Source organism: Anas acuta, chromosome W (genome assembly GCF_963932015.1).
Source record: "Anas acuta chromosome W, bAnaAcu1.1, whole genome shotgun sequence".
Taxonomy (NCBI): Eukaryota; Metazoa; Chordata; class Aves; order Anseriformes; family Anatidae; genus Anas; species Anas acuta.
Window position 1 is genome coordinate 21,231,144 of NC_089016.1, and position 19,578 is coordinate 21,250,721.

General features: G+C 42.3%; 1 protein-coding gene and 1 long non-coding RNA gene across 14 annotated transcripts in view; one reads left to right on the top strand and one right to left on the bottom strand.

Annotated features, from left to right (window-relative positions):
• LOC137847051 (uncharacterized) overlaps nucleotides 1-19,578 on the top strand; it is a 750,318-nt gene that overhangs the window by 453,137 nt on the left and 277,603 nt on the right. The gene's annotated exons all lie outside the window — the stretch shown is intronic.
• LOC137847014 (splicing regulatory glutamine/lysine-rich protein 1-like) overlaps nucleotides 8,255-19,578 on the bottom strand; it is a 74,712-nt gene continuing 63,388 nt past the window's right edge. For 5 of the 13 annotated variants that reach the window (XM_068665226.1, XM_068665220.1, XM_068665231.1 and 2 more), the window contains 3 exons: nucleotides 15,176-15,271; nucleotides 14,515-14,650; nucleotides 8,255-13,407 (listed from right to left, as the gene is read on the bottom strand). In XM_068665226.1, coding sequence (XP_068521327.1) covers nucleotides 13,261-13,407; nucleotides 14,515-14,650; nucleotides 15,176-15,271 — 379 coding nt within the window. In that variant the 3' untranslated portion in view covers nucleotides 8,255-13,260. The remainder of the gene's footprint in view (nucleotides 13,408-14,514; nucleotides 14,651-15,175; nucleotides 15,272-19,578) is intronic. The other 8 variants (XR_011090730.1, XR_011090729.1, XR_011090728.1 and 5 more) reach the window with 8 other exon arrangements.

Genomic DNA, 19,578 nt, shown 5'->3' on the forward strand with positions numbered 1-19,578 from the left:
GCTCTCAGCAATAATAAAGGTTAGATAACATAAAAAGCAACAGGTGTTATGTGATTCAGATGATTTCTTGACTCAAAATGGCTATTTTTTCTAATTAAATTATGTAAAATATTATTTAATTTGTGTGTTTTAAAAGAAAGATGATCAATTCTCATGTTAAGCAATGAAAGTAGAAAAGAATTCTTTAGTATCTTACACTTACTTGAGTATGGGGTAAAGAAAGTTGTATTGACATCCTAATTTTCTTGATTCTTGTCATCAGTTTAAAAGCAGAGGGGGAAAGTGTGTCTTCTCTTTTGGGGGACTGTTAGCTTGAACACACTTGATATGTTTAAGAAGGAACTGTGTATGCTTTCAAAGTTCTGCATGTGAAGCAGTGTACTTGGTTTTCATAGGGGCTAATAGATTCATGCAATTGAAAACTTTGGAGTTATTGCAAAAACAGAAAATCATTTGATGGATATTTTTGGGAAATACTGCATTATGCAACAGTATGTAACACTAGCTTATACCAAGGAAACTTGGAATAAAGCAACAAGTTCAATTTCTTTAACAGTTGAGGGCTATTTATGTCAAGCCCAATATTTCATAAAATAGGAACTATTGCCAACAGTCTTTTGTGAGTTTATAGTTTGCAAAGGTGTTAGCTTATATGTTATTTTCCAGTAATAAATATCACTGAAGAACAAGATACAGTTTCTAAACACCATAACATAAACACTTTAAATGGTTATTAAACAGATGTATGTCTAACTAAATTTTTGTTTCAGATTATTCAAAAGATGCTGATTCGTTATCAAATGAAGTTACCCACAATAGCAATCAAAAAAACAGCAACTGTTCCTCTCCTTCTCAAATGTCAGAATCTGTTTTCTTAAATACTGATAGTAGCCAAGATATTTCTCTCTGTTCTCCAGACAAAGAAGCATGAGCTGCTGTTTTATCCAAGATAAGGTTTGTAAAATACAATATACCACTGAGCAAGTATAATAGAAAAATATTACTTAATCTTTTATATTACATGCCAATTTCTTAATTTACTAATCATTCATTTATCATTTATCAAATAATTTAAATGTTAATGTTTTAAAATAATGTTAAGTAACAAAATAGTTCTTTCAAAACAAAACTTTAGAACAATTAAATTCAGAGATCAATTTTAGTATCCAAGACATCTCTTCTAATAATAGGGTATAATAATCTCATCCTTAATAATATCTGTTATCCCTGCAAAATACTTCCAATACAACATTTTAAAAGCTCTGTTTTTATTTGCATAATGTTAAAGATTGATTTGAGTATTAACATAACTACAAAAAACTTTTAGAAACATATAAAAATTGACTTCGTTTGCTACTCTTTTTGTGGTTTTAGTTAAAATGCGCCATTCTTTTTAAAATGTGGCAATAGAAACAAGACTTTTCTCCAAAATTGTCATTGAACTTGGAAGTATGTGATAAGAAATTTAAGTTATTGTCACTTTGTACTGACACTTTTAAACTGCCTTTAATCATTCCTGTTTGTTGAGGGATTTTTGAAACAGCAAGGAGGCCATGACTTGCTGCAGCTGAGCAAACCAAGCTGATGACTATGAGAAGTTCCCATGACAGTGTTCCCACATCGCCCGAGTGAGGAATTTAAAAAATATTGTTGCCAGCAGCTGGCTTCAAGGACAAGGTCTATGTGACTGCTAATAACAAGGGGGTTGTTTTCTTGCAGGTGGGGTTGTTTTCTTGCAGTTGTTTGAGTGCTTTTGACCAATAATCTTGTGTGAGGCACTATCCGCCCCTGTTAAATTTGCTATAAAAGTCAGGCTATTTGGGTAATAAAGGGAGAGCATGATCTGACCATACTGGTGTCTGTTGTGTTTTCAGCCATTCTTCCTGCAACACCTGTTGCATTTAATTAACCTTCAGAAATCAGTACATGATCATGTAATTGACACAAACAAGTTGCCAAAGTGAGCCCTCTGTATAATGTATTTTTGTAACGGTAAGATAGAAAATCATAAATTTTGTTTTATATTGATCTTTGTCCTGTACTGTGTGCACAGTATTGCTGTGTTGCATCCTAATGATAAATTTTTCTAAAACAGTTCTTAAAGGAATATCTTGGAATATCTTTTTTGCTAGTTGGTGGAGACATAGCTGTTATTTTGTTGATCATATCCATTGGGAATTGATGATGTCCATCTTGCCATTTTATTCCTAAAAACTGGATCTCTCGTGCAGGTCCTTTGACTTTATTTTGTTTTATGGCAAAACCGGCTTTCAGAAGGATTTGGACTATTTTCTTCCCTTTCTCGAAAACTTCCTCTGCTGTGTCACCCCACACAATAATGTCATCGATGTACTGCAGGTGTTCAGGAGCTTCCCCCTGCTCTAGCGCAGACTGGATCAGTCCATGGCAAATGGTAGGGCTGTGTTTCCACCCCTGGGGCAGCCGATTCCAAGTATATTGGACTCCCCTCCAAGTGAAAGAAAATTGTGGCCTGCACTCTGCTGCTAGAGGGATGGAGAAAAATGCATTAGCGATATCAATTGTGGCGTACCACTTGGCTGCCTTCGATTCAAGTTCATACTGGAGTTCCAGCATGTCCGGCACTGCAGCACTCAATGGTGGCGTCACTTCGTTCAGGCCACGATAGTTCACTGTTAGTCTCCACTCGCCATTAGACTTTCGCACTGGCCATATGGGACTATTGAAAGGTGAATGAGTCTTGCTGATCACTCCTTGGCTCTCCAATTGACGAATTAGCTTATGGATGGGAATCAGGGAGTCTCGGTTAGTGCGATATTGCCGCCAGTGCACAGTTGTGGTAGCGATTGGCACTTGCTGTTCTTCGACCCTCAGCAACCCCACAACAGAGGGGTCCTCTGAGAGACCAGGCAAGGTAGATAATTGTTTAATGCCCTCTGTCTCTAAGGCAGCTATACCAAAAGCCCACCGGAACCCTTTTGGGTCCTTGCAATATCCTCTTCTAAGATAGTCTATGCCAAGGATACATGGAGCCTCTGGGCCAGTCACAATGCGGTGCTTTTCCCACTCATTCCCAGTCAGACTCACTTCAGCCTCCAATACAGTCAACTGCTGAGATCCCCCTGTCACTCCACAAATACAGATGGGCTCTGGTCCTTTATAGCTCGATGGCATTATAGTACATTGTGCACCGGTGTCTACTAGAGCCTTATACTTCTGTGCATCTGACGTGCCAGGCCATTGAATCCACAGAGTCCAGTAAACTCGATTGTCCCTTTCCTCCCCCTGGCTGGAGGCAGGGCCCCCCTAATCCTGGTCAGAATCTTCTTCGTTTCTGTGTTTGAAGGACTGTCTGCTGGAAGTTGGAGCAGCAAACTTTTCAGAGAATCCCTTTTTCCCAATTGTTTTCTTTTGCAACTCACGTACCCATGCCTCTAGGGTCGCGGTAGATTTTCCATCCCATTTTCTCATGTCCTCTCCATGGTCTCGTAAGTAAAACCACAGGGTGGCACGGGGTGAGTACCCACCATATCGTCTTCCTTGTGTGGATGAACGCCTACCCCTGATAGCTGAGACACTGCGTTGTACAGGTGCGGGGGAGAATAATCTCTCTTCAAGTTGGTGAAACTTTTCAGAAAGTTTCTCCACAGTGTTCTCTTTTGGTTGGTGGACACTGGTTGGTTCAGGTGGGGAGGAAGATAGATTCTCTTTAAGTTGGTGGACCTCTTCAGAAAGTTTCTCCACAGCTGAGACGCAGGCCTGTAAGGAAGAGGAGAGACTTTCTTCGTACTGCCGGAGTTGTTTAGCCACTTCATCCACTGCGGGTTCCTCATCCTCTTTCCAGGCCATTATTGCCAATGAGCTGGCATATGATGATGGTGCACTCCGTACAAACTTCGGCCACATGGGTCGTGTACACCTGACTTCATCTGGATCGGTGGATGTTTGTCTGAGGTCTGGGTCCTCATAAATCTCTTCCCGTCCGGCTAATTCCCTCAGGTACTGGATTCCCTTCTCCATAGTGCTCCACTTGCCTGGTAGACATACAAGTTCTTCCTTGAAGGGATACCTTTCCCTCACAGCTGAGAGGAGACGCCTCCAGAGGCTGTGAGATTGTGCTCCATCTGCAATTGCTTTGTCAATGCTTGCGTCTCTAGCAAGGGATCCCAGCCACCTGACTTCCCTGCCGTCTAATTCCACACAATTGGCTCCAGTGTCCCAGCACCGGAGCAGCCAGGTGACAAGCTGCTCACCCATACAACGACCAAAATCTTTTCGCACATCTTGTAGCTCACGCTCGTATAGGTTTCAGGCAGATACTGTTGATTTTTCGGCATCCTCATCTTCCTCCTCCTGAATCCCTGATGGCCCAGCATCGTCGTCTCTATACCTAGATTTGGCAGAAGACTCTCTGCATTCTAAACGACCTGAATCTCTATACCATTTTTTCACCTTCTCTACAGGGGCAACTTGCACGGCTACAGCTCGTTTCTCTGACCCAGCTACAGGAGCTGGAGCAGCTGCAGGAGCTGGAGCTGGAGGGGCTGCAGGAACTGGAGCAGCTGCAGGAGCTGGAGCGGCTGCAGGAGCTGGAGCGGCTGCAGAGTCCACCGTAGGGGTCGCAGTGGCCGTTGGATCTGTCACAGGACTTGGAGTGGCCGCAGGGTCTGTCACTAAGTTGATAGTAGTATCAATGGCAGCTCGATAGGCATAAGCAAGGCCTCAGCACGTTACAATGATTTGTGTCACTTTGGAACTGCCAGAGTCATGACACCTTTTTTTCAAGCATTCTACCAGTTTTTTAAGGATTTTGCAGTTGTTCAGGGGTGAATTTCCAAAACACTGGGGGTGCCCACTGCTCTAGATGCCTGCCCATATCCTCCCATACTCCCTGCCACTCACAACTATACTGCCTCCGGGCAGATCTCCGGATGAGCTTCCTAAGTAGTTGTTTAACTTTAAGCAAAACTTGAAGCACATTCAGGAGGCATAACAACAAGACCATGCTGGTCTGAGTATCCCAAGGATATTCAATATCTTGGAGAGCTATTGTAACAAGCTGGGAGGATAAGAGGGTGGTGAAGGAGAAAGGGAGAGTGATCAAGGAGGATAAGGGGGTGGTGAAGGAGAAAGGGAGAGTGAACGAGTAAGAAAAAATATCTTCCCCTTTCCCCTCCACACATTAACTCCCTAATGGAGAAAAACAATAGGTATAATTGCTAATAGTTCCCAAGATATGGTTTCCAAAGTATAGAGTCGACGATGTTACTGAGTACAAATACCAAGTTAGAGTCATGACCAGATATCTCATCGTCTCATAAGCCATTGCTACAACACACAGTACCATAATGATCTGAAAACAGGGCCCGGAGAGGATAAACAACATGACAGAGAGCACATACGGAAAATAATGTGCTATAATACTCAATTTGGAAAACAGGCGCAGCAGAGTTGAGATTAAAGCAATCAGTATTATGACAAGTGACTATTAAGCAGGTCTAATACTTATACCAATTTTAGTTTAACACACTCTGGTCAGATCTGCCATTATCTCAACCTTTTGAGCCCCACGTTGGGCGCCAAAAAGACTGTCGTGGTTTAACCCGGCCGGCAGCTAAACACCACGCAGCCGTTCGCTCATCCTCCCCCCTCCCTCTCTGGGATGGGGGAGAGAAACGGGAAAGTAAAGTCCGTAAGTTGAAATGAAGACAGTTTATTAAGACAGGAAAATAATAATAATATTAATAATAATAACAATAACAATAACAATAATAACAGTAATAATAATAACAATTATGATAATAGTACTACTACTAACAAAGCATACAAACAAGTGATGCACAATGCAATTGCTCACCACTCGCTGACCAATGCCCAGCCTAACCCCGAGCAGTCCGGCCGCCTTCCCCCGGCTAGCCACCCCTATATATTGTTTAGCATGACGTCAGATGGTATGGAATACCCCTTTGGCTAGTTTGGGTCACCTGTCCTGGGTCTGTCCCCTCCCAGCTCTTACTGCACCCCCAGCCTGCCCATTGGCAGGACAGAGCAAGAAGATGAGACGTCCTTGGCTTGGTGTAAGCACTGCTCTGCAACAATTAAAACATCGGGGTGTTATCAGCACTCTTCTTATCCTAAGCCAAAACATAGCATTCTACCAGCTACTAGGAAGAAAATTAACTCTGTCCTAACTGAAACCAGGACACTTGGCTGTGGAGAAGCTTTCTCAAAAGGTCTTCCAATTCAAAGAGATTATGTTTTCCCCCTTCCTGTACAAACCACTGACTCAACTACTAGGAGTAAGCATCCCTCTGTTCAAGAAAGAAGATATAGTGGGTACACACCCCGTGCTACCCTGTGGTTTTACCTACGTGACCATGGAAAGGACGTGAGAAAATGGAATGGAAAATCTGTCTCGACACTGGAGGCAGGTATGTGAGCTGCAAGGAAAAAACAACTGCAAAAGGGGGGTTCTCTGAGAAAACTGATGCTTCCATTTCCAGTGGGCAGTCCTCCAGACAGAAAAAATGAAGATTCTGTCCAGGATTAGAGGGGCCCTGCCTCCAGCCAGGGGAAGGAAATGGACAGTCAATTTTATTGTACAGGACCTTCTCAAAAGTTCCATTTTTTAGGAATAAAATGGCAAGATGGATGTCGTCAAATCCCAATGGATGTGACCAACAAAATAATAGCTATGTCTCCACCAGCTAGCAAAAAAGAAACACAAACTTTCCTAGGTGTCGTGGGGTTGTGGAGAATGCACATTCTAAATTGCAGTCTGATTGTAAGCCTGCTCTACCAAGTAACCTGCTGTAAGAAGAACTATTTCAAATGGGGCCCCGAGCAACAACAAGTCTTTGAACAAATCAAGCAGGAAATAGTTCCTGCAGTAGCCCTTGGGCCAGTTCGAACAGGACCAGGTATATAGAACGTGCTCTACACCGCAGCCAGGGAGAAGGGCCCCACCTGGAGCCTCTGGCAGAAAGAACCTGGGGAAACTCGAGGTCGACCCCTGGGGTTTTGGAGTTGGGGATACAGAGTATCTGAAGCCCACTACATTCCAACCAAAAAAGAGATATTGGCAGCATATGAAGGAGTTCGATCTGCTTTGGAAGTGATCTGCACTGAAGTACAGCTCCTCTTGGCACCCCAACTGCCAGTGGTGGGCTGGATGTTCAAAGGAAGGGTCCCCTCTACACATCATGCAACTGATGCTACATGGAGTAAATGGTTTGCACTGTTTACTCAGTGGGCTTGAATAAGAAACCCCAGTTGTCCAGGAATATTGGAAGTGATTGTGAACTGGCCAGAAGGCAAACTTCTTGGGATATCACTGAAGGAGGAGGTGACACATGGTGAACATGCCCCCTGTTAGGCACCAATAGGACGGTTATGGTTTAACCCAGCAGGCAGCTAAGCACCACAGAGCTGTTCGCTCAAACTCTTCCCGTTGTGCGATGGGGGAGAGAATCATAGAATATCCCAAGTTGGAAGGGACCCATAAGGATCATCAAGTCCAACTCCTGGCACCACACAGGTCTGCCCAAAAGTTTAGGCCATGTGACTAAGTGCACAGTCCAATCGCTTTTTAAATTCAGACTGGCTTGGTGCAGTGACTACTTCACTGGGGAGCCTTTTCCAGTGTGCAACCACCCTCTCGGTGAAGAACCTCTTCCTGATGTCCAGCCTAAACTTCCCCTGCCTCAGCTTAACACCATTCCCATGGGTCCTATCACTGGTGTTTACAGAGAATAGGTCAGCTGCCTCTCACTCCCCCTCACGAGGAAGTTGTAGACTGCAATGAGGTCCCCCCTCAGCCTCCTCTTCTCCAGGCTGAACAGGCCCAGTGCCCTCAGCCGCTCCTCATACGTCTTCCCCTCTAGGCCCTTCACCATCTTCGTTGCCCTCCTCTGGACACTCTCCAACAGTTTAATGTCCTTCTCGTACTGTGGTGCCCAGAACTGGACACAGTACTTGAGGTGAGGCCGGACCAGCGCAGAGTAGAGCGGGACAATCACCTCCCTCGACTGACTAGCGATGCTGTGCTTGATGCATCCCAGGATATGGTTGGCCTTCCTGGCTGCCAAGGCACAGTGCTGGCTCATATTCAACTTGCAGTTGACCACAACCCCCAGATCCCCCTCTGAGGGGCTGCTCTCCAGCATCTCATTGCCCAGTCTGTATGTATAGCCAGGGTTGCCCCGTCCTAGGTGCAGGACCTGGCACTTGCTTTTGTTAAACTTCATGTGGTCGGGAAATAAAAAAAAGTAAAAGCTTGTGGGTTGATATAAAGACAGTTTAATAGGACAGAAAAGAAATAAATAACAATAATATGTACGAAGCAAGTGATGCACAATGCAGTTGCTCACCACCCACTGACCTGTGTCCATCCCATCCCCGAGCAGTGGTCCAGTCCTGTTTCCGTGCCCCTGGCCAGCCACCCCATATTAATTTTTCAGCATGACATCATACACTATTGAATATCCTTGGCCAGGTTGGGTCAGCTCTCCTGGTTCTGTCCCCTCCCAGCAACTTGTGCACCCACAGCCTCCTCACTGGCAGGGCAATATGAGAAGCTGAAAAGTCCTTGGCTTAGTGTAAGTACTGCTTTGTAGCAATTAAAACATCAGTGTGTTAGCATTATTCTCATCCTAAATCCAAAACTCAGCACCATACCAGCTAGTAGGAGGAAAATTAACTCTACCCTATCTGAAACCAGGACACAGTCCTTTTGTTTTCAATATTATTTTAATTACTTTTCAACGTACAAAAATAAAACTAAGGTACAGGCTGAAAACTTTTTTGTTTGTTTGTTTACATATTAGCTAACAAAAACTAAGTTTTAGATTCTCTTTAGGTAACAGCACTAACAGTATTTACAGATTTCAACTGTCCACACTCCATTTTCTGGTGAGACAACTAAATCTATCTTAACTAAGTGCCTGATTTACATCATTTTGGCCATTTAGAGATCAGAGCATGCATCACTAAGTCCAATTCACACTTTCAAGATTATGACAATGCCAAAGGCAATAATCCATTGACATAAAACTTAGTATCACCAAGTGGTATGTTGGACCCATAATATGCCCCAATTTGCAATACTCCATTGTTCAGAATTCACGTATGTAGAAGTTGTTTTACTGTTATAATTCTACTTTCAGACTAACATTTATGGAAATCAAGATGATTAGTCTCCTCTCTCCCAAATGAATGAATAGTAAAATTAAAATGCATGAACTCGAATCTTGTTTCATTACAAACTGAGTGATTTAGAGATGCTTCAGACCTACAAGTAGAAAATACACACATCACTATAGTATTACTGCTTTCAATGGTCATACACATGAATGAAAAAAAAAAGTCTGAAAACACGAATAAAGACGCATATGCAGTACATAAGAATTTGTATCATATAAAGCCGCCTTTACTTATCTCTTGCTTAAACCAGAAGAAAAATAACAAAGAATCCCTAAATCTAATAACCATTACAAAGTGTCAGTAAAAGCTAAAGGCAACACAGAGAAGCTACCATATAACAAATAGATTTGCAGAGTTCCAAATTAACTCCAAGTTTTGCCTTAGATGCATCTGTGGTGAAAAACTAGCAAACAAATAACAAACAACGCAGAGCATGATACAGACTGCAGAATTTATCTTTTTAGCAGCAGAGTAAATTCACTCAAGAGGTCAGTTCATTCTAGAACCAAGCTGTGTGCAGGTTGCTGCTGTTAGCCAGCTGACTAATTTAAAGCTAGATGTATCTATCTGAAATTGCTATCAAAAATTAGCAGGTGACTAATGAGTAGACAGAACCCATATCTCACCAATTTCTCAGGCATTCTTTCGATGTTTCTAGTTTCCAAATGAGATGTCGTCCCCCCCACTTAGTTACAATTCTGAAATCTGGAAAAGTGGTGGTTTTTTGTTTTTGTTTTTTAACACCATGTTAATATCAATGTTTGTGAGCTTATTTTCATCCCTCATACCTGTGTAAACTTATTGACTTCACTGAATTTATTTGAGTAACAGTCACCTCTATTTTGAGCTTGGATTCCTGTTTCATCCACCAACAACTGTCTTCTTCTACCTTCCCCTTTTAAAATCCAAAGAAAAATCCTATCTGTTATCCAGAAACAGTTATGAAATAACTGTGGTCATTAATGGAAGCTTCTGCATATGTGCTTTAAATGCTCTTAGCAAAATGGCACCATATTGTTACTTTTCTGAGCTGACTTATGAGTCACAACATTTTCAATTAAAGGCCGACTCAAATAAAATTACATTTAAAAACACTACAGCTATAATGAATTATGCTGTTCTCAAAATCTTTGCTTAATTTCATCTATTTTATAAAGTGCAAACCCAAACAACCTGACATTGGAGCTCAGCATGCAAACTTATTACAATGAAGATAATGGGCTTCCAGTGAAAGATAGACACATTTAATGTGTGGAGCAAGCACAAACACAATTAATTTACACAATCCTGGTGAAGCAAGCATGAACTTCATTACTGTGCTACACTACTGATTTAAAAATGATCTACCTCTATGGAGACAGGTGTTTTGCAGAACATTAGTTCTCTAGTGGCAGCATTTTAGGAAGAGGAGAACTGTAAACCCCCTAATACAAATACATATAACTTAACAACCCTCACAAATCTGCAAAGTATGTGCAAAGCAAAACTAGAAAATATAAAGGTATGGCTTGGGGTGTGGAGTAAGTGTGTGTATTTGGTGTATTTCCTCCCCCCCTCCTTTTGGTCTTTAAAACTTTTTTCTAAACTAACCTTTAATTCACACAGAATATGACATAATATGTTGCATATGGACTTACATGTGATAAATTAGCTAGTAAGGCTGCCATCCTTAATTATCATTTTTTTAAGGTATTTTTTCTTATACTTTTCTGTGCACAATCCTTTACATATTAAATTATGTAACTGCTATATAGTAAAGCTATGCAATTTTAGAATAACAAAATGCAGGAAATCAAACTAAGTAACTGAAACACAATATGCTCCAAGAATTCTAATTTCTCTCAGAGGAGAAACTTAGCTTTTTTAAGATATTATAAATAATATATGTATATTTTCACTTGTATCCACATTTCAAATCAAAATAACTACCTGAATAAGACCAGATGATCAACTAAAATTATTCCTTTAATATGTACATGCCAACAGAAACTTCCCTCTAAAATACCTAATTTTATTAGTGAAACGGTGCCAAAGATAACAAGTATACAATCTCTTTGCTTTATGCTACTTACACATTATAAGACAGCTGTTGTTGCAAGACATGATACTTCACAGTCTTTCCATAAGCATACAGATTTATTTATTTTTTAATCAGAATAAGCTGTTTACCAGCCAACAGCATATGGCTTAAATATTACAAAAATTACTGTCTATACTTTATACGGTAAAGCACTTTCTAGTCTTAAATGGACACAGTGGCAAGAACATTAAATCCTACAAAAAATAAGAACAATTAATCAGCTTCACTGTCAAATTGGGTTTCATTACCTTATAAATTGGGCTTATTTCTCATTCCCTTTACTGTGTTTTGATTTTCCTTCCATAAGAATTAACTATGCAAATGAAAAGAAACTGTTGGTTTTGTTTGTTGTTGTTTGTTTTGTTTCTTGCTTTTAACTGAAATAAATTCTTCCCATGAATTAAGGCAATATAGTCATTTGATTGCATTAAGTTGTATTAAAAATAATCTACTTGATTAGGTACAAGTTCTAAAGATATGACTTTAAGACATCTCACAATGATGAAACTGATTAGTTCAAATAGCACAAGTCATATTTTGACTTGACAAAAATATTTGCTTTTCATTCTTTCTTACATGCTTTCTCCCCAAAGAATGAAAAAAAAAAAAAACAAAACCTACCATACAAATCCTTTGTAAATTAGAACATTTTTCCCCAAATTATTTGTCCCCCCATCAGTACAATTCCTTTGATATCACTCAACAGGTATTAGAGAAAATGATGGAGAGGTAATGATTAAAGCCATCCAAATGTAGATCAAATGTCTAAAGGGCTGTCTGATGTAGGTGATCAAAAAATACTTTGTATTCAGATGCTACTTTAGTACACTGGTGGTCCCCCAAATTAATCTTTGCTTTCACCTATAAATCTCTTCTAAAAATAAAAAAATAAAAATGGAACTTAAATATTTTAACAAGTGAATGAAGCAACCATTCTGACAAATCACTTAGTCTTGTCTACAGTATGGTGATGGCAAAATAGCAAAAGAGAACATGTAAGATTTAGCTGAAAAGGAGTATTATCACATATATATTTCTAGAAAATACCACATTTTAAGAAGGCACTAAAGCTTTTGCTTGTGCTCTCGTTTGTTGTTTTTTTTTTTAATAAACAAAATATTTTCATAGTGGCACCTGTACTATTTGCAACTGAACAGACACTGCAGTATGTCTCAAAACAAAGATATAACGTCTGATAATATCATACAGGTGTGCTCACTTCTGGAAGGAGCAAAGAAAACAACAAAACCAAACCCCAAAATAATCCAATAAGCTAACCTATTATCTATAATATCACAATATTCCTTTTAAGAACAGGAAAGTAGCATGCACTTCTCAAATACTTTAAAAGAAATATTTGTTTTAGGAATATTAGTAAGAAATTGTTTTAAATAATAAACCCCAAGAAACTCAAGCAATCAGCAAATGAAAAACATAGCAGTCAGTGGGCATTAAACATAACCATAAAACTTTGTTTATGTTTAAAAACCCTTTTTCTATAGTTGCCATTTGCAACAAAAGAAAATATATATACTTACACACCACTTCCAAGAATAAACAGTACATATTGTTTTTGTGGATTTTTTAACCTATAAGGTAAGACAATACAGAATTCATCAACAAGCAATATTTTAAACAACCTTCAATGCATATCAACTTTTTTTGATAGGACAGGTTTACATCTTTGAGTTTCTATTTATTTGGAATAGCTTACAACAAGACTTAACATAAATCATTTTACAAATAAGTACAGCCATCACAGAAATGCATGTATTTTTAGACTAATAGTTCTGATAACATCTGCCTTTTTATGGTATAACTACTGGTCCGTGCTCTCTTGCTTTAGAGTATGACGACAAAAAAGTTATCAAAAGAATTGGAAGAGTTACTAGTACTATCAACATATTCAAGTTGATTGTTTTGACATTTTCTTCCTCATTCTGGGAAATAAAAATATTTGGATTTCATTCCTTAGTTGAGTCAAACGTCCATTCTTTGCTCTAAACCTCTTCCATTTTAATTGAGAGGCTTTCTTCATTTGGTTGAGAGTTCCCATTCTGTTGTAATTTGATTTTATCTGTCCTTTGTGTATCTCTGTTGTCTACTTCCTTGACAGTTTCTGAATTTTGATCCTTGTGATCTTTGTCCTACCAGAGACAAAGTTATTTACAAAAAAAAATGCTCATAGCATTAGAGGATATGACAGTATATGACTTCCAACCAACTCTTGGTATTTTGGTTGTCTCAATTTTCACATGCCTATCTTGTGTTGGCAATTTTTAGAATAGATATGTCAACACATTTTTTAAAAAGGCTTTCTTTTCAAGTGACTGAAGTTAGGCACTTGTAACAATCTGTCATCCAAGAAATCATTGCTGTAATCTGTCTTGATCATCAATATTGACATAAAACAGAACAAATAGTATCATGGAGTCTATGAGAAACAGCTCCAGAAATTAAGACTTATTCATATTTTCTAAATAAAACAGGATTATGAATTTTCATTCATATTTTTTGTCAGATAACTAATGCATTTTAAGAGACTTCTTGTGTAAGAGAATTACTTAAACATACTGTGGACAATCACCTAAATCAGTTGTTTTATAACAGTTGAATAATTCTGAGTACAATCTACTTTTTAAAGGCACACTGCTTTTCAAATTCTAAGATCAAACAATTTGAAGATGTTTCTTTTAATCACACCACCCTCTATTTTGCAAAAGAAAATCCCATACTATTCTTCCCCAAATCTTCAACTTTACTTCCTGCAGAGTGCAATATGCAACCCACGATCAAAGCAAGCAGGGAGAGGCTGAACTGCAGAGTGGAAATTTATTAAAAATAAAATCTTTTGAGCTTGACAGCCAAGATGTTCCTGAACCCTACTTTTTGACTAAACAATCTGCTTCCTGCCTCCTCATACAGATAGGCAGCCAGCCAACACCTAACATATGGCCCCAAACAGAAAAAAAGAGAGAAACTAAAACCAAGCGTTTCCATAGCCTATACATACAAGCTCTTATGAGTCCAGTAAAGTTCAAACACAGAGACTTATCAAACTAGACTACTTGTTGCAGAATGACTTTCATGTCTCCTACTGGCAAAAGCTAAACCCAAGTGTCTCAAGTGGCAATATTTTGGTAAGGAAAAAGGAGAAAATAAAGAAGGAGGGAAATAAGAAAAAGAGGGAAGGAATTCCAATAATCACTCCACTTCCAGCACTCCACTACTTACCATTTGGTCACACAGCTTACCTTCAAAGTAGTGGTGCTTTGGTCAGATTGCTCCTTTCTACCTTTTTCTTTATCACTTTTTTTCTTGGAGGTGGAACATTCTCTCTCTCTTCTTTCATTATTTGTATCCCTTTCTCTTTTTTTTTCTTTCTTGTTTCTGTTTAAGAAAACTTTTACTCAAATCAGAATTTGATCCAAATGCAAATGTACTAACAACAGTTACATCAAGTGTATTGTACATATGTATTTGCAAGTACAAGTACTGTACAAGTGTATTTGCATTGCTGACAGATTAGAAACTCTAAAGAATACTGAAGCTCAAATCCTACGAACATTTGTTGTTGTTGTTTTTTTAATTGAAACTGAATCATACTGGCCATAGTCATCTGAGATGACTAGTGCAAAGACAGTAAATCAGTGAGAACACTTCCAAAATTGTATCTGTATCCATATTTGATTGCTCTGTTCATTGAAAAACACTGACCCTTTACTTAGAAAAACGAATGACAAATATTAAAGAGCTCCTTGTATAACAAAAATATAAATAAAATCAGAAGAACCACAAATTGAGTTCAGTTCCTTTCATAATGGTGATCTCTATGTCCCATTTAAATTTAACAAAAATATTACAACTTTTTCCTCCATTACTGCTTATTAACTTTTATGTTTACATCAAACTGACCTTATTGGAGAAGGAGTTTCCGAAGACTTTCTTTTTGTTGCTTTGGATGTTTTAGGAGACTTGGAAGTACTTCTACTCTTCCTTTTATGTCTTTCTCTGCAGGACCAAGAAATTCAAGATCAGCAAAGACAACCAAGAATAAACTCAGAAACTGCATAAAAAAGAAAGCTCTTAAAATGATTTGCCACAACAGCTAAGTAAATATCCCCAAGTTTAACATTATATATCACCAACAGTATATGAATTGCACATAGTTTAAAAAAAAAAAAAAGCTTTTTCATGTTTCAGTTTGGTGGAAAAGTGGAGAATGGAAGTGGAAAGGATGGAGAAAAAAAAAGTTGTGCCCTTTCAGATTTCAGTTTTATGTTCATCTTCACACACAGAATCACACAGAATTTCTAGGTTGGAAGAGACCTCAAGATCATCGAGTCCAACCTCTAAGCTAACACTAACAGTCCCCACTAAACCATATCCCTAAGCTCTACATCTAAACGTCTTTTGAAGACTTCCAGGGATGGTGACTCCACCACCTCCCTAGGCAGCCCGTTCCAGTGCCTAACAACCCTTTCAGTAAAGAAATTCTTCCTAACATCCAACCTAAAACTCCCCTGGCGTAACTTTAGCCCATTCCCCCTCGTGCTGTCACCAGGTACATGGGAGAACAGGCCAACCCCCACCTCACTACAGCCTCCTTTAATGTACTTATACAGAGCAATAAGGTCACCCCTGAGCCTCCTCTTCTCTAGGCTGAACAAGCCCAGCTCCTTCAGCCGCTCCTCATAGGACTTGCTCTCCAGGCCCCTCACCAGCTTTGTCGCTCTTCTTTGGACCCACTCAAGCACCTCGCTGTCCTTCTTGTAGCGAGGGGCCCAAAACTGAACACAGTACTTGAGGTGCGGCCTCACCAGAGCCGAGTACAGGGGGACGATCACCTCCCTAGCCCTGCTGGTCACAGTGTTTCTGATACAAGCCAGGATGCCGTTGGCCTTCTTGGCCACCTGAGCACACTGCTGGCTCATATTCAGCCGACTGTCCACCATCACTCCCAGGTCCTTCTCTGCCAGGCAGCTCTCCAACCATTCCTCTCCCAGACTGTAGCTCTGCTTGGGGTTATTGCGCCCCAGGTGCAGGACCCGGCACTTGGCCTTGTTGAACTTCATACAGTTGACCTCAGCCCATCGGTGCAGCCTATCCAGATCCTCCTGCAGAGCCTTCCTACCCTCGAGCAGATCGACACACGCACCTAGCTTGGTGTCATCTGCAAACTTACTGAGGGTGCACTCAATGCCGTCATCCAGATCATTGATGAAGATGTTAAAGAGGACCGACCCCAGCACCAAGCCCTGGGGGACGCCACTAGTGACTGGCCTCCAACTGGACTTGGCTCCATTTACCACAACTCTTTGGGCCCGGCTATCCAGCCAGTTTCTAACCCAACGAAGCGTGCGCCAGTCCAAGCCAAGAGCAGCCAGTTTCTTGAGGAGAATGCTGTGGGAGACGGTGTCAAAAGCCTTGCTGAAGTCAAGGTAGACCACATCCACAGCCTTTCCCTCGTCCACCCAGCACGTCACTTTGTCGTAGAAGGAGATCAGGTTCGTCAAGCAGGACCTGCCTTCCATAAACCTATGCTGACTGGGCCTGATCGCCTGCTTTCCCTTCAAGTGCCGCATGATGACTCCCAAGAGGATCTGCTCCATGAGCTTCCCTGGTACTGAGGTCAAACTGACCGGCCTGTAGTTCCCCGGGTCTGCCCTCCGGCCCTTCTTGTAGATGGGCGTCACATTTGCTAGCCGCCAGTCAGCTGGGACCTCCCCCGATAGCCAGGACTGCTGATAAATGATGGATAGGGGCTTGGCCAGCTCCTCTGCCAGTTCTCTCAGTACCCTTGGGTGGATCCCATCCGGCCCCATCGATTTGTGGACATCCAAGTGCTGTAGCAGGTCACCAACCAGTTCTTCGTGGATGGTGAGGGCCACATCCTGCTCCCCGTCCCCTTCCACCAGTTCTGGGTACTGGGTATCCAGAGAGCAACCGGTTTTGCCGCTAAAGACTGAGGCAAAGAAGGCATTGAGCACCTCCGCCTTTTCCTCATCTCTTGTAACTAAGTTTCCCCCTGCATCCAGTAAAGGATGGAGATTCTCCCTAGTCCTCCTTTTTGTGTTGATGTATTTATAAAAGCGTTTTTTGTTATCTTTAACAACAGTAGCCAGATTGAGCTCCAGATGAGCTTTGGCCTTCCTAATCTTGTCCCTGCACAGCCTCGCTACATCCTTATAGTCCTCCCTAGTGGCCTGCCCACTTTTCCAAAGATTATAAACCCTCTTTTTTCTCCTAAGCTCAAGCCACAATTCTCTGTTGAGCCAGGCTGGTCTTCTTCCCCGCTGGCTCATCTTTGGGCGCATGGGAATAGACCGCTCCTGTGCCATTAGGATTTGCCTCTTAAAGAGCGCCCAGCCTTTCTGGACCCCTCTGCCCTTCAGAACCGCCTCCCATGGGACTCCACCAACTAGTGTCCTGAGCAGCCCAAAGTCAGCCCTCCGAAAGTCCAATACAGTGGTTTTACTGGTTCCCTTCCTGGCCTCGCCAAGAATAGTGAACTCCACCATTTCGTGGTCACTCTGCCCAGGACAGCTCCCGACAATCACATCCTCCACCAGTCCTTCTCTGTTTGTGAAGAGAAGGTCTAGCGGGGCACCACCCCTGGTAGGTTCACTAATCAGCTGCGTCAGGAAGCTATCTTCCACTTTCTCCAGAAACCTCCTAGACTGCTTCCTCTGGGCTGTGTTGTGCTTCCAGGATATGTCAGGGAAGTTGAAGTCCCCCACGAGTACAAGCGCTGAAGATTTCGCAACTTCTGTCAGCTGCCTGTAGAACTCCTCATCCGTCTCCTCATCCTGGTTCGGCGGTCTATAGCAGACCCCGACCAGGACACTAGCCTTGTTGTCCCTGCCGATCCTAACCCAAAGGGACTCGATCTTGTCATTCCTAGCCTCGAGTTCTACAACATTGAAAGACTCTCTAATATAGAGAGCCACACCGCCACCCCTTCTGTGCTGCCTGTCCCTTCTGAAGAGCCTATAGCCAGGCATCGCAGCACTCCAGTCATGAGACTGGTCCCACCACGTTTCCGTGATGGCAACCAAGTCGTAGCCTGCCCGCTGCACGATGGCTTCCAGCTCCTCCTGTTTGTTACCCATGTTGCGTGCATTGGTGTAGATGCACTTCAGCTGGGCCATTGCCTTATCCCTCGGCCTTGCCATTGCTCCCCCTGGCACAGCCCCAACAGTCCTTGCTTCAACCCCATCCCCCTTCTTACCTAGTTTAAAGCCCTATCAATGAGCCCCGCCAGCTCCTGGCCCAGGATCCTTTTTCCCCTAAAGGATAGGGACCCGTCTACGGCCATCAGACCAGGTGCTGAGTAAACTGCCCCATGGTCGAAAAACCCCAAGATTTCTGCGTAGGCACCAGCCCCGGAGCCACGTGTTTAACAGGTGGGCTTTCCTTGTCCTCTCCGTACCCCTCCCTGTCAACGTAGGGATGGACGAAAATACTACCTGCACTCCTGCTCCGTCCACTAACCGTCCCAGCCCCCTAAAGTCTCTTTTGATAGCTTTCAGGCTTCTGTCTTCAATGTCGTCACTGCCCGCCTGGACTATCAGGAGAGGATAATAATCAGAGGGGCGTACCAGGTTGGGGAGCTTCCTGGCAACATCCCTGACCCTGGCCCCAGGGAGGCAGCAGACTTCCCTACGGGTAGGGTCAGGCTGACAAATAGGGCCCTCTGTCCCCCTAAGGATAGAGTCTCCCACGACAATCACCCTTCTTTCTTTCTTGGTGGAGGCAGTCCTGATGCGTGGAGTCGACCTCCTCACCCTAGGCATCCTCCTGGGAACACTTTCTATCTCTTCCTCAGTTGCTGGTCTCTCAATCTCCAGGGCCTCAAACCTGTTTTGTAAGGGCACCTGGGAAGGTGGGGCCGGTAGGGGAGGGCATCGCCTGCCATGTCGCGCAGGGACCTGTCTCCACTCCTCCTCAACTCCCAGATCCCCTCCCTCTGTCCGACGGCGACAGGGCAGGGGGACCACCCCCGTTTGGGGTGTCTCACCCCGGTACCTCTCCTTGAGGCCCTGCAGGGAGTTGCTCCAGAAGTCTATCTCCCGCTCACACTCCCTGATAGCCCTCAGCCTCTCCACCTCCTCCTTGAGCTCCGCCACCATGCGGATCAGGTCATCCACTTGCTCACATCTCACGCACGCAGCGTCTCTGCCTCCCGCCGACGGCAGCAGCAGGCTCTGACACTCCCTGCATCCGGTCACCTGAACCGCTGCATTCTTTAACGGGCAGTCGGTCTGGGTGTGTACCGACCTCCTGCAGAGCGCTCCGTGCCTTGTGGAGACCATTAT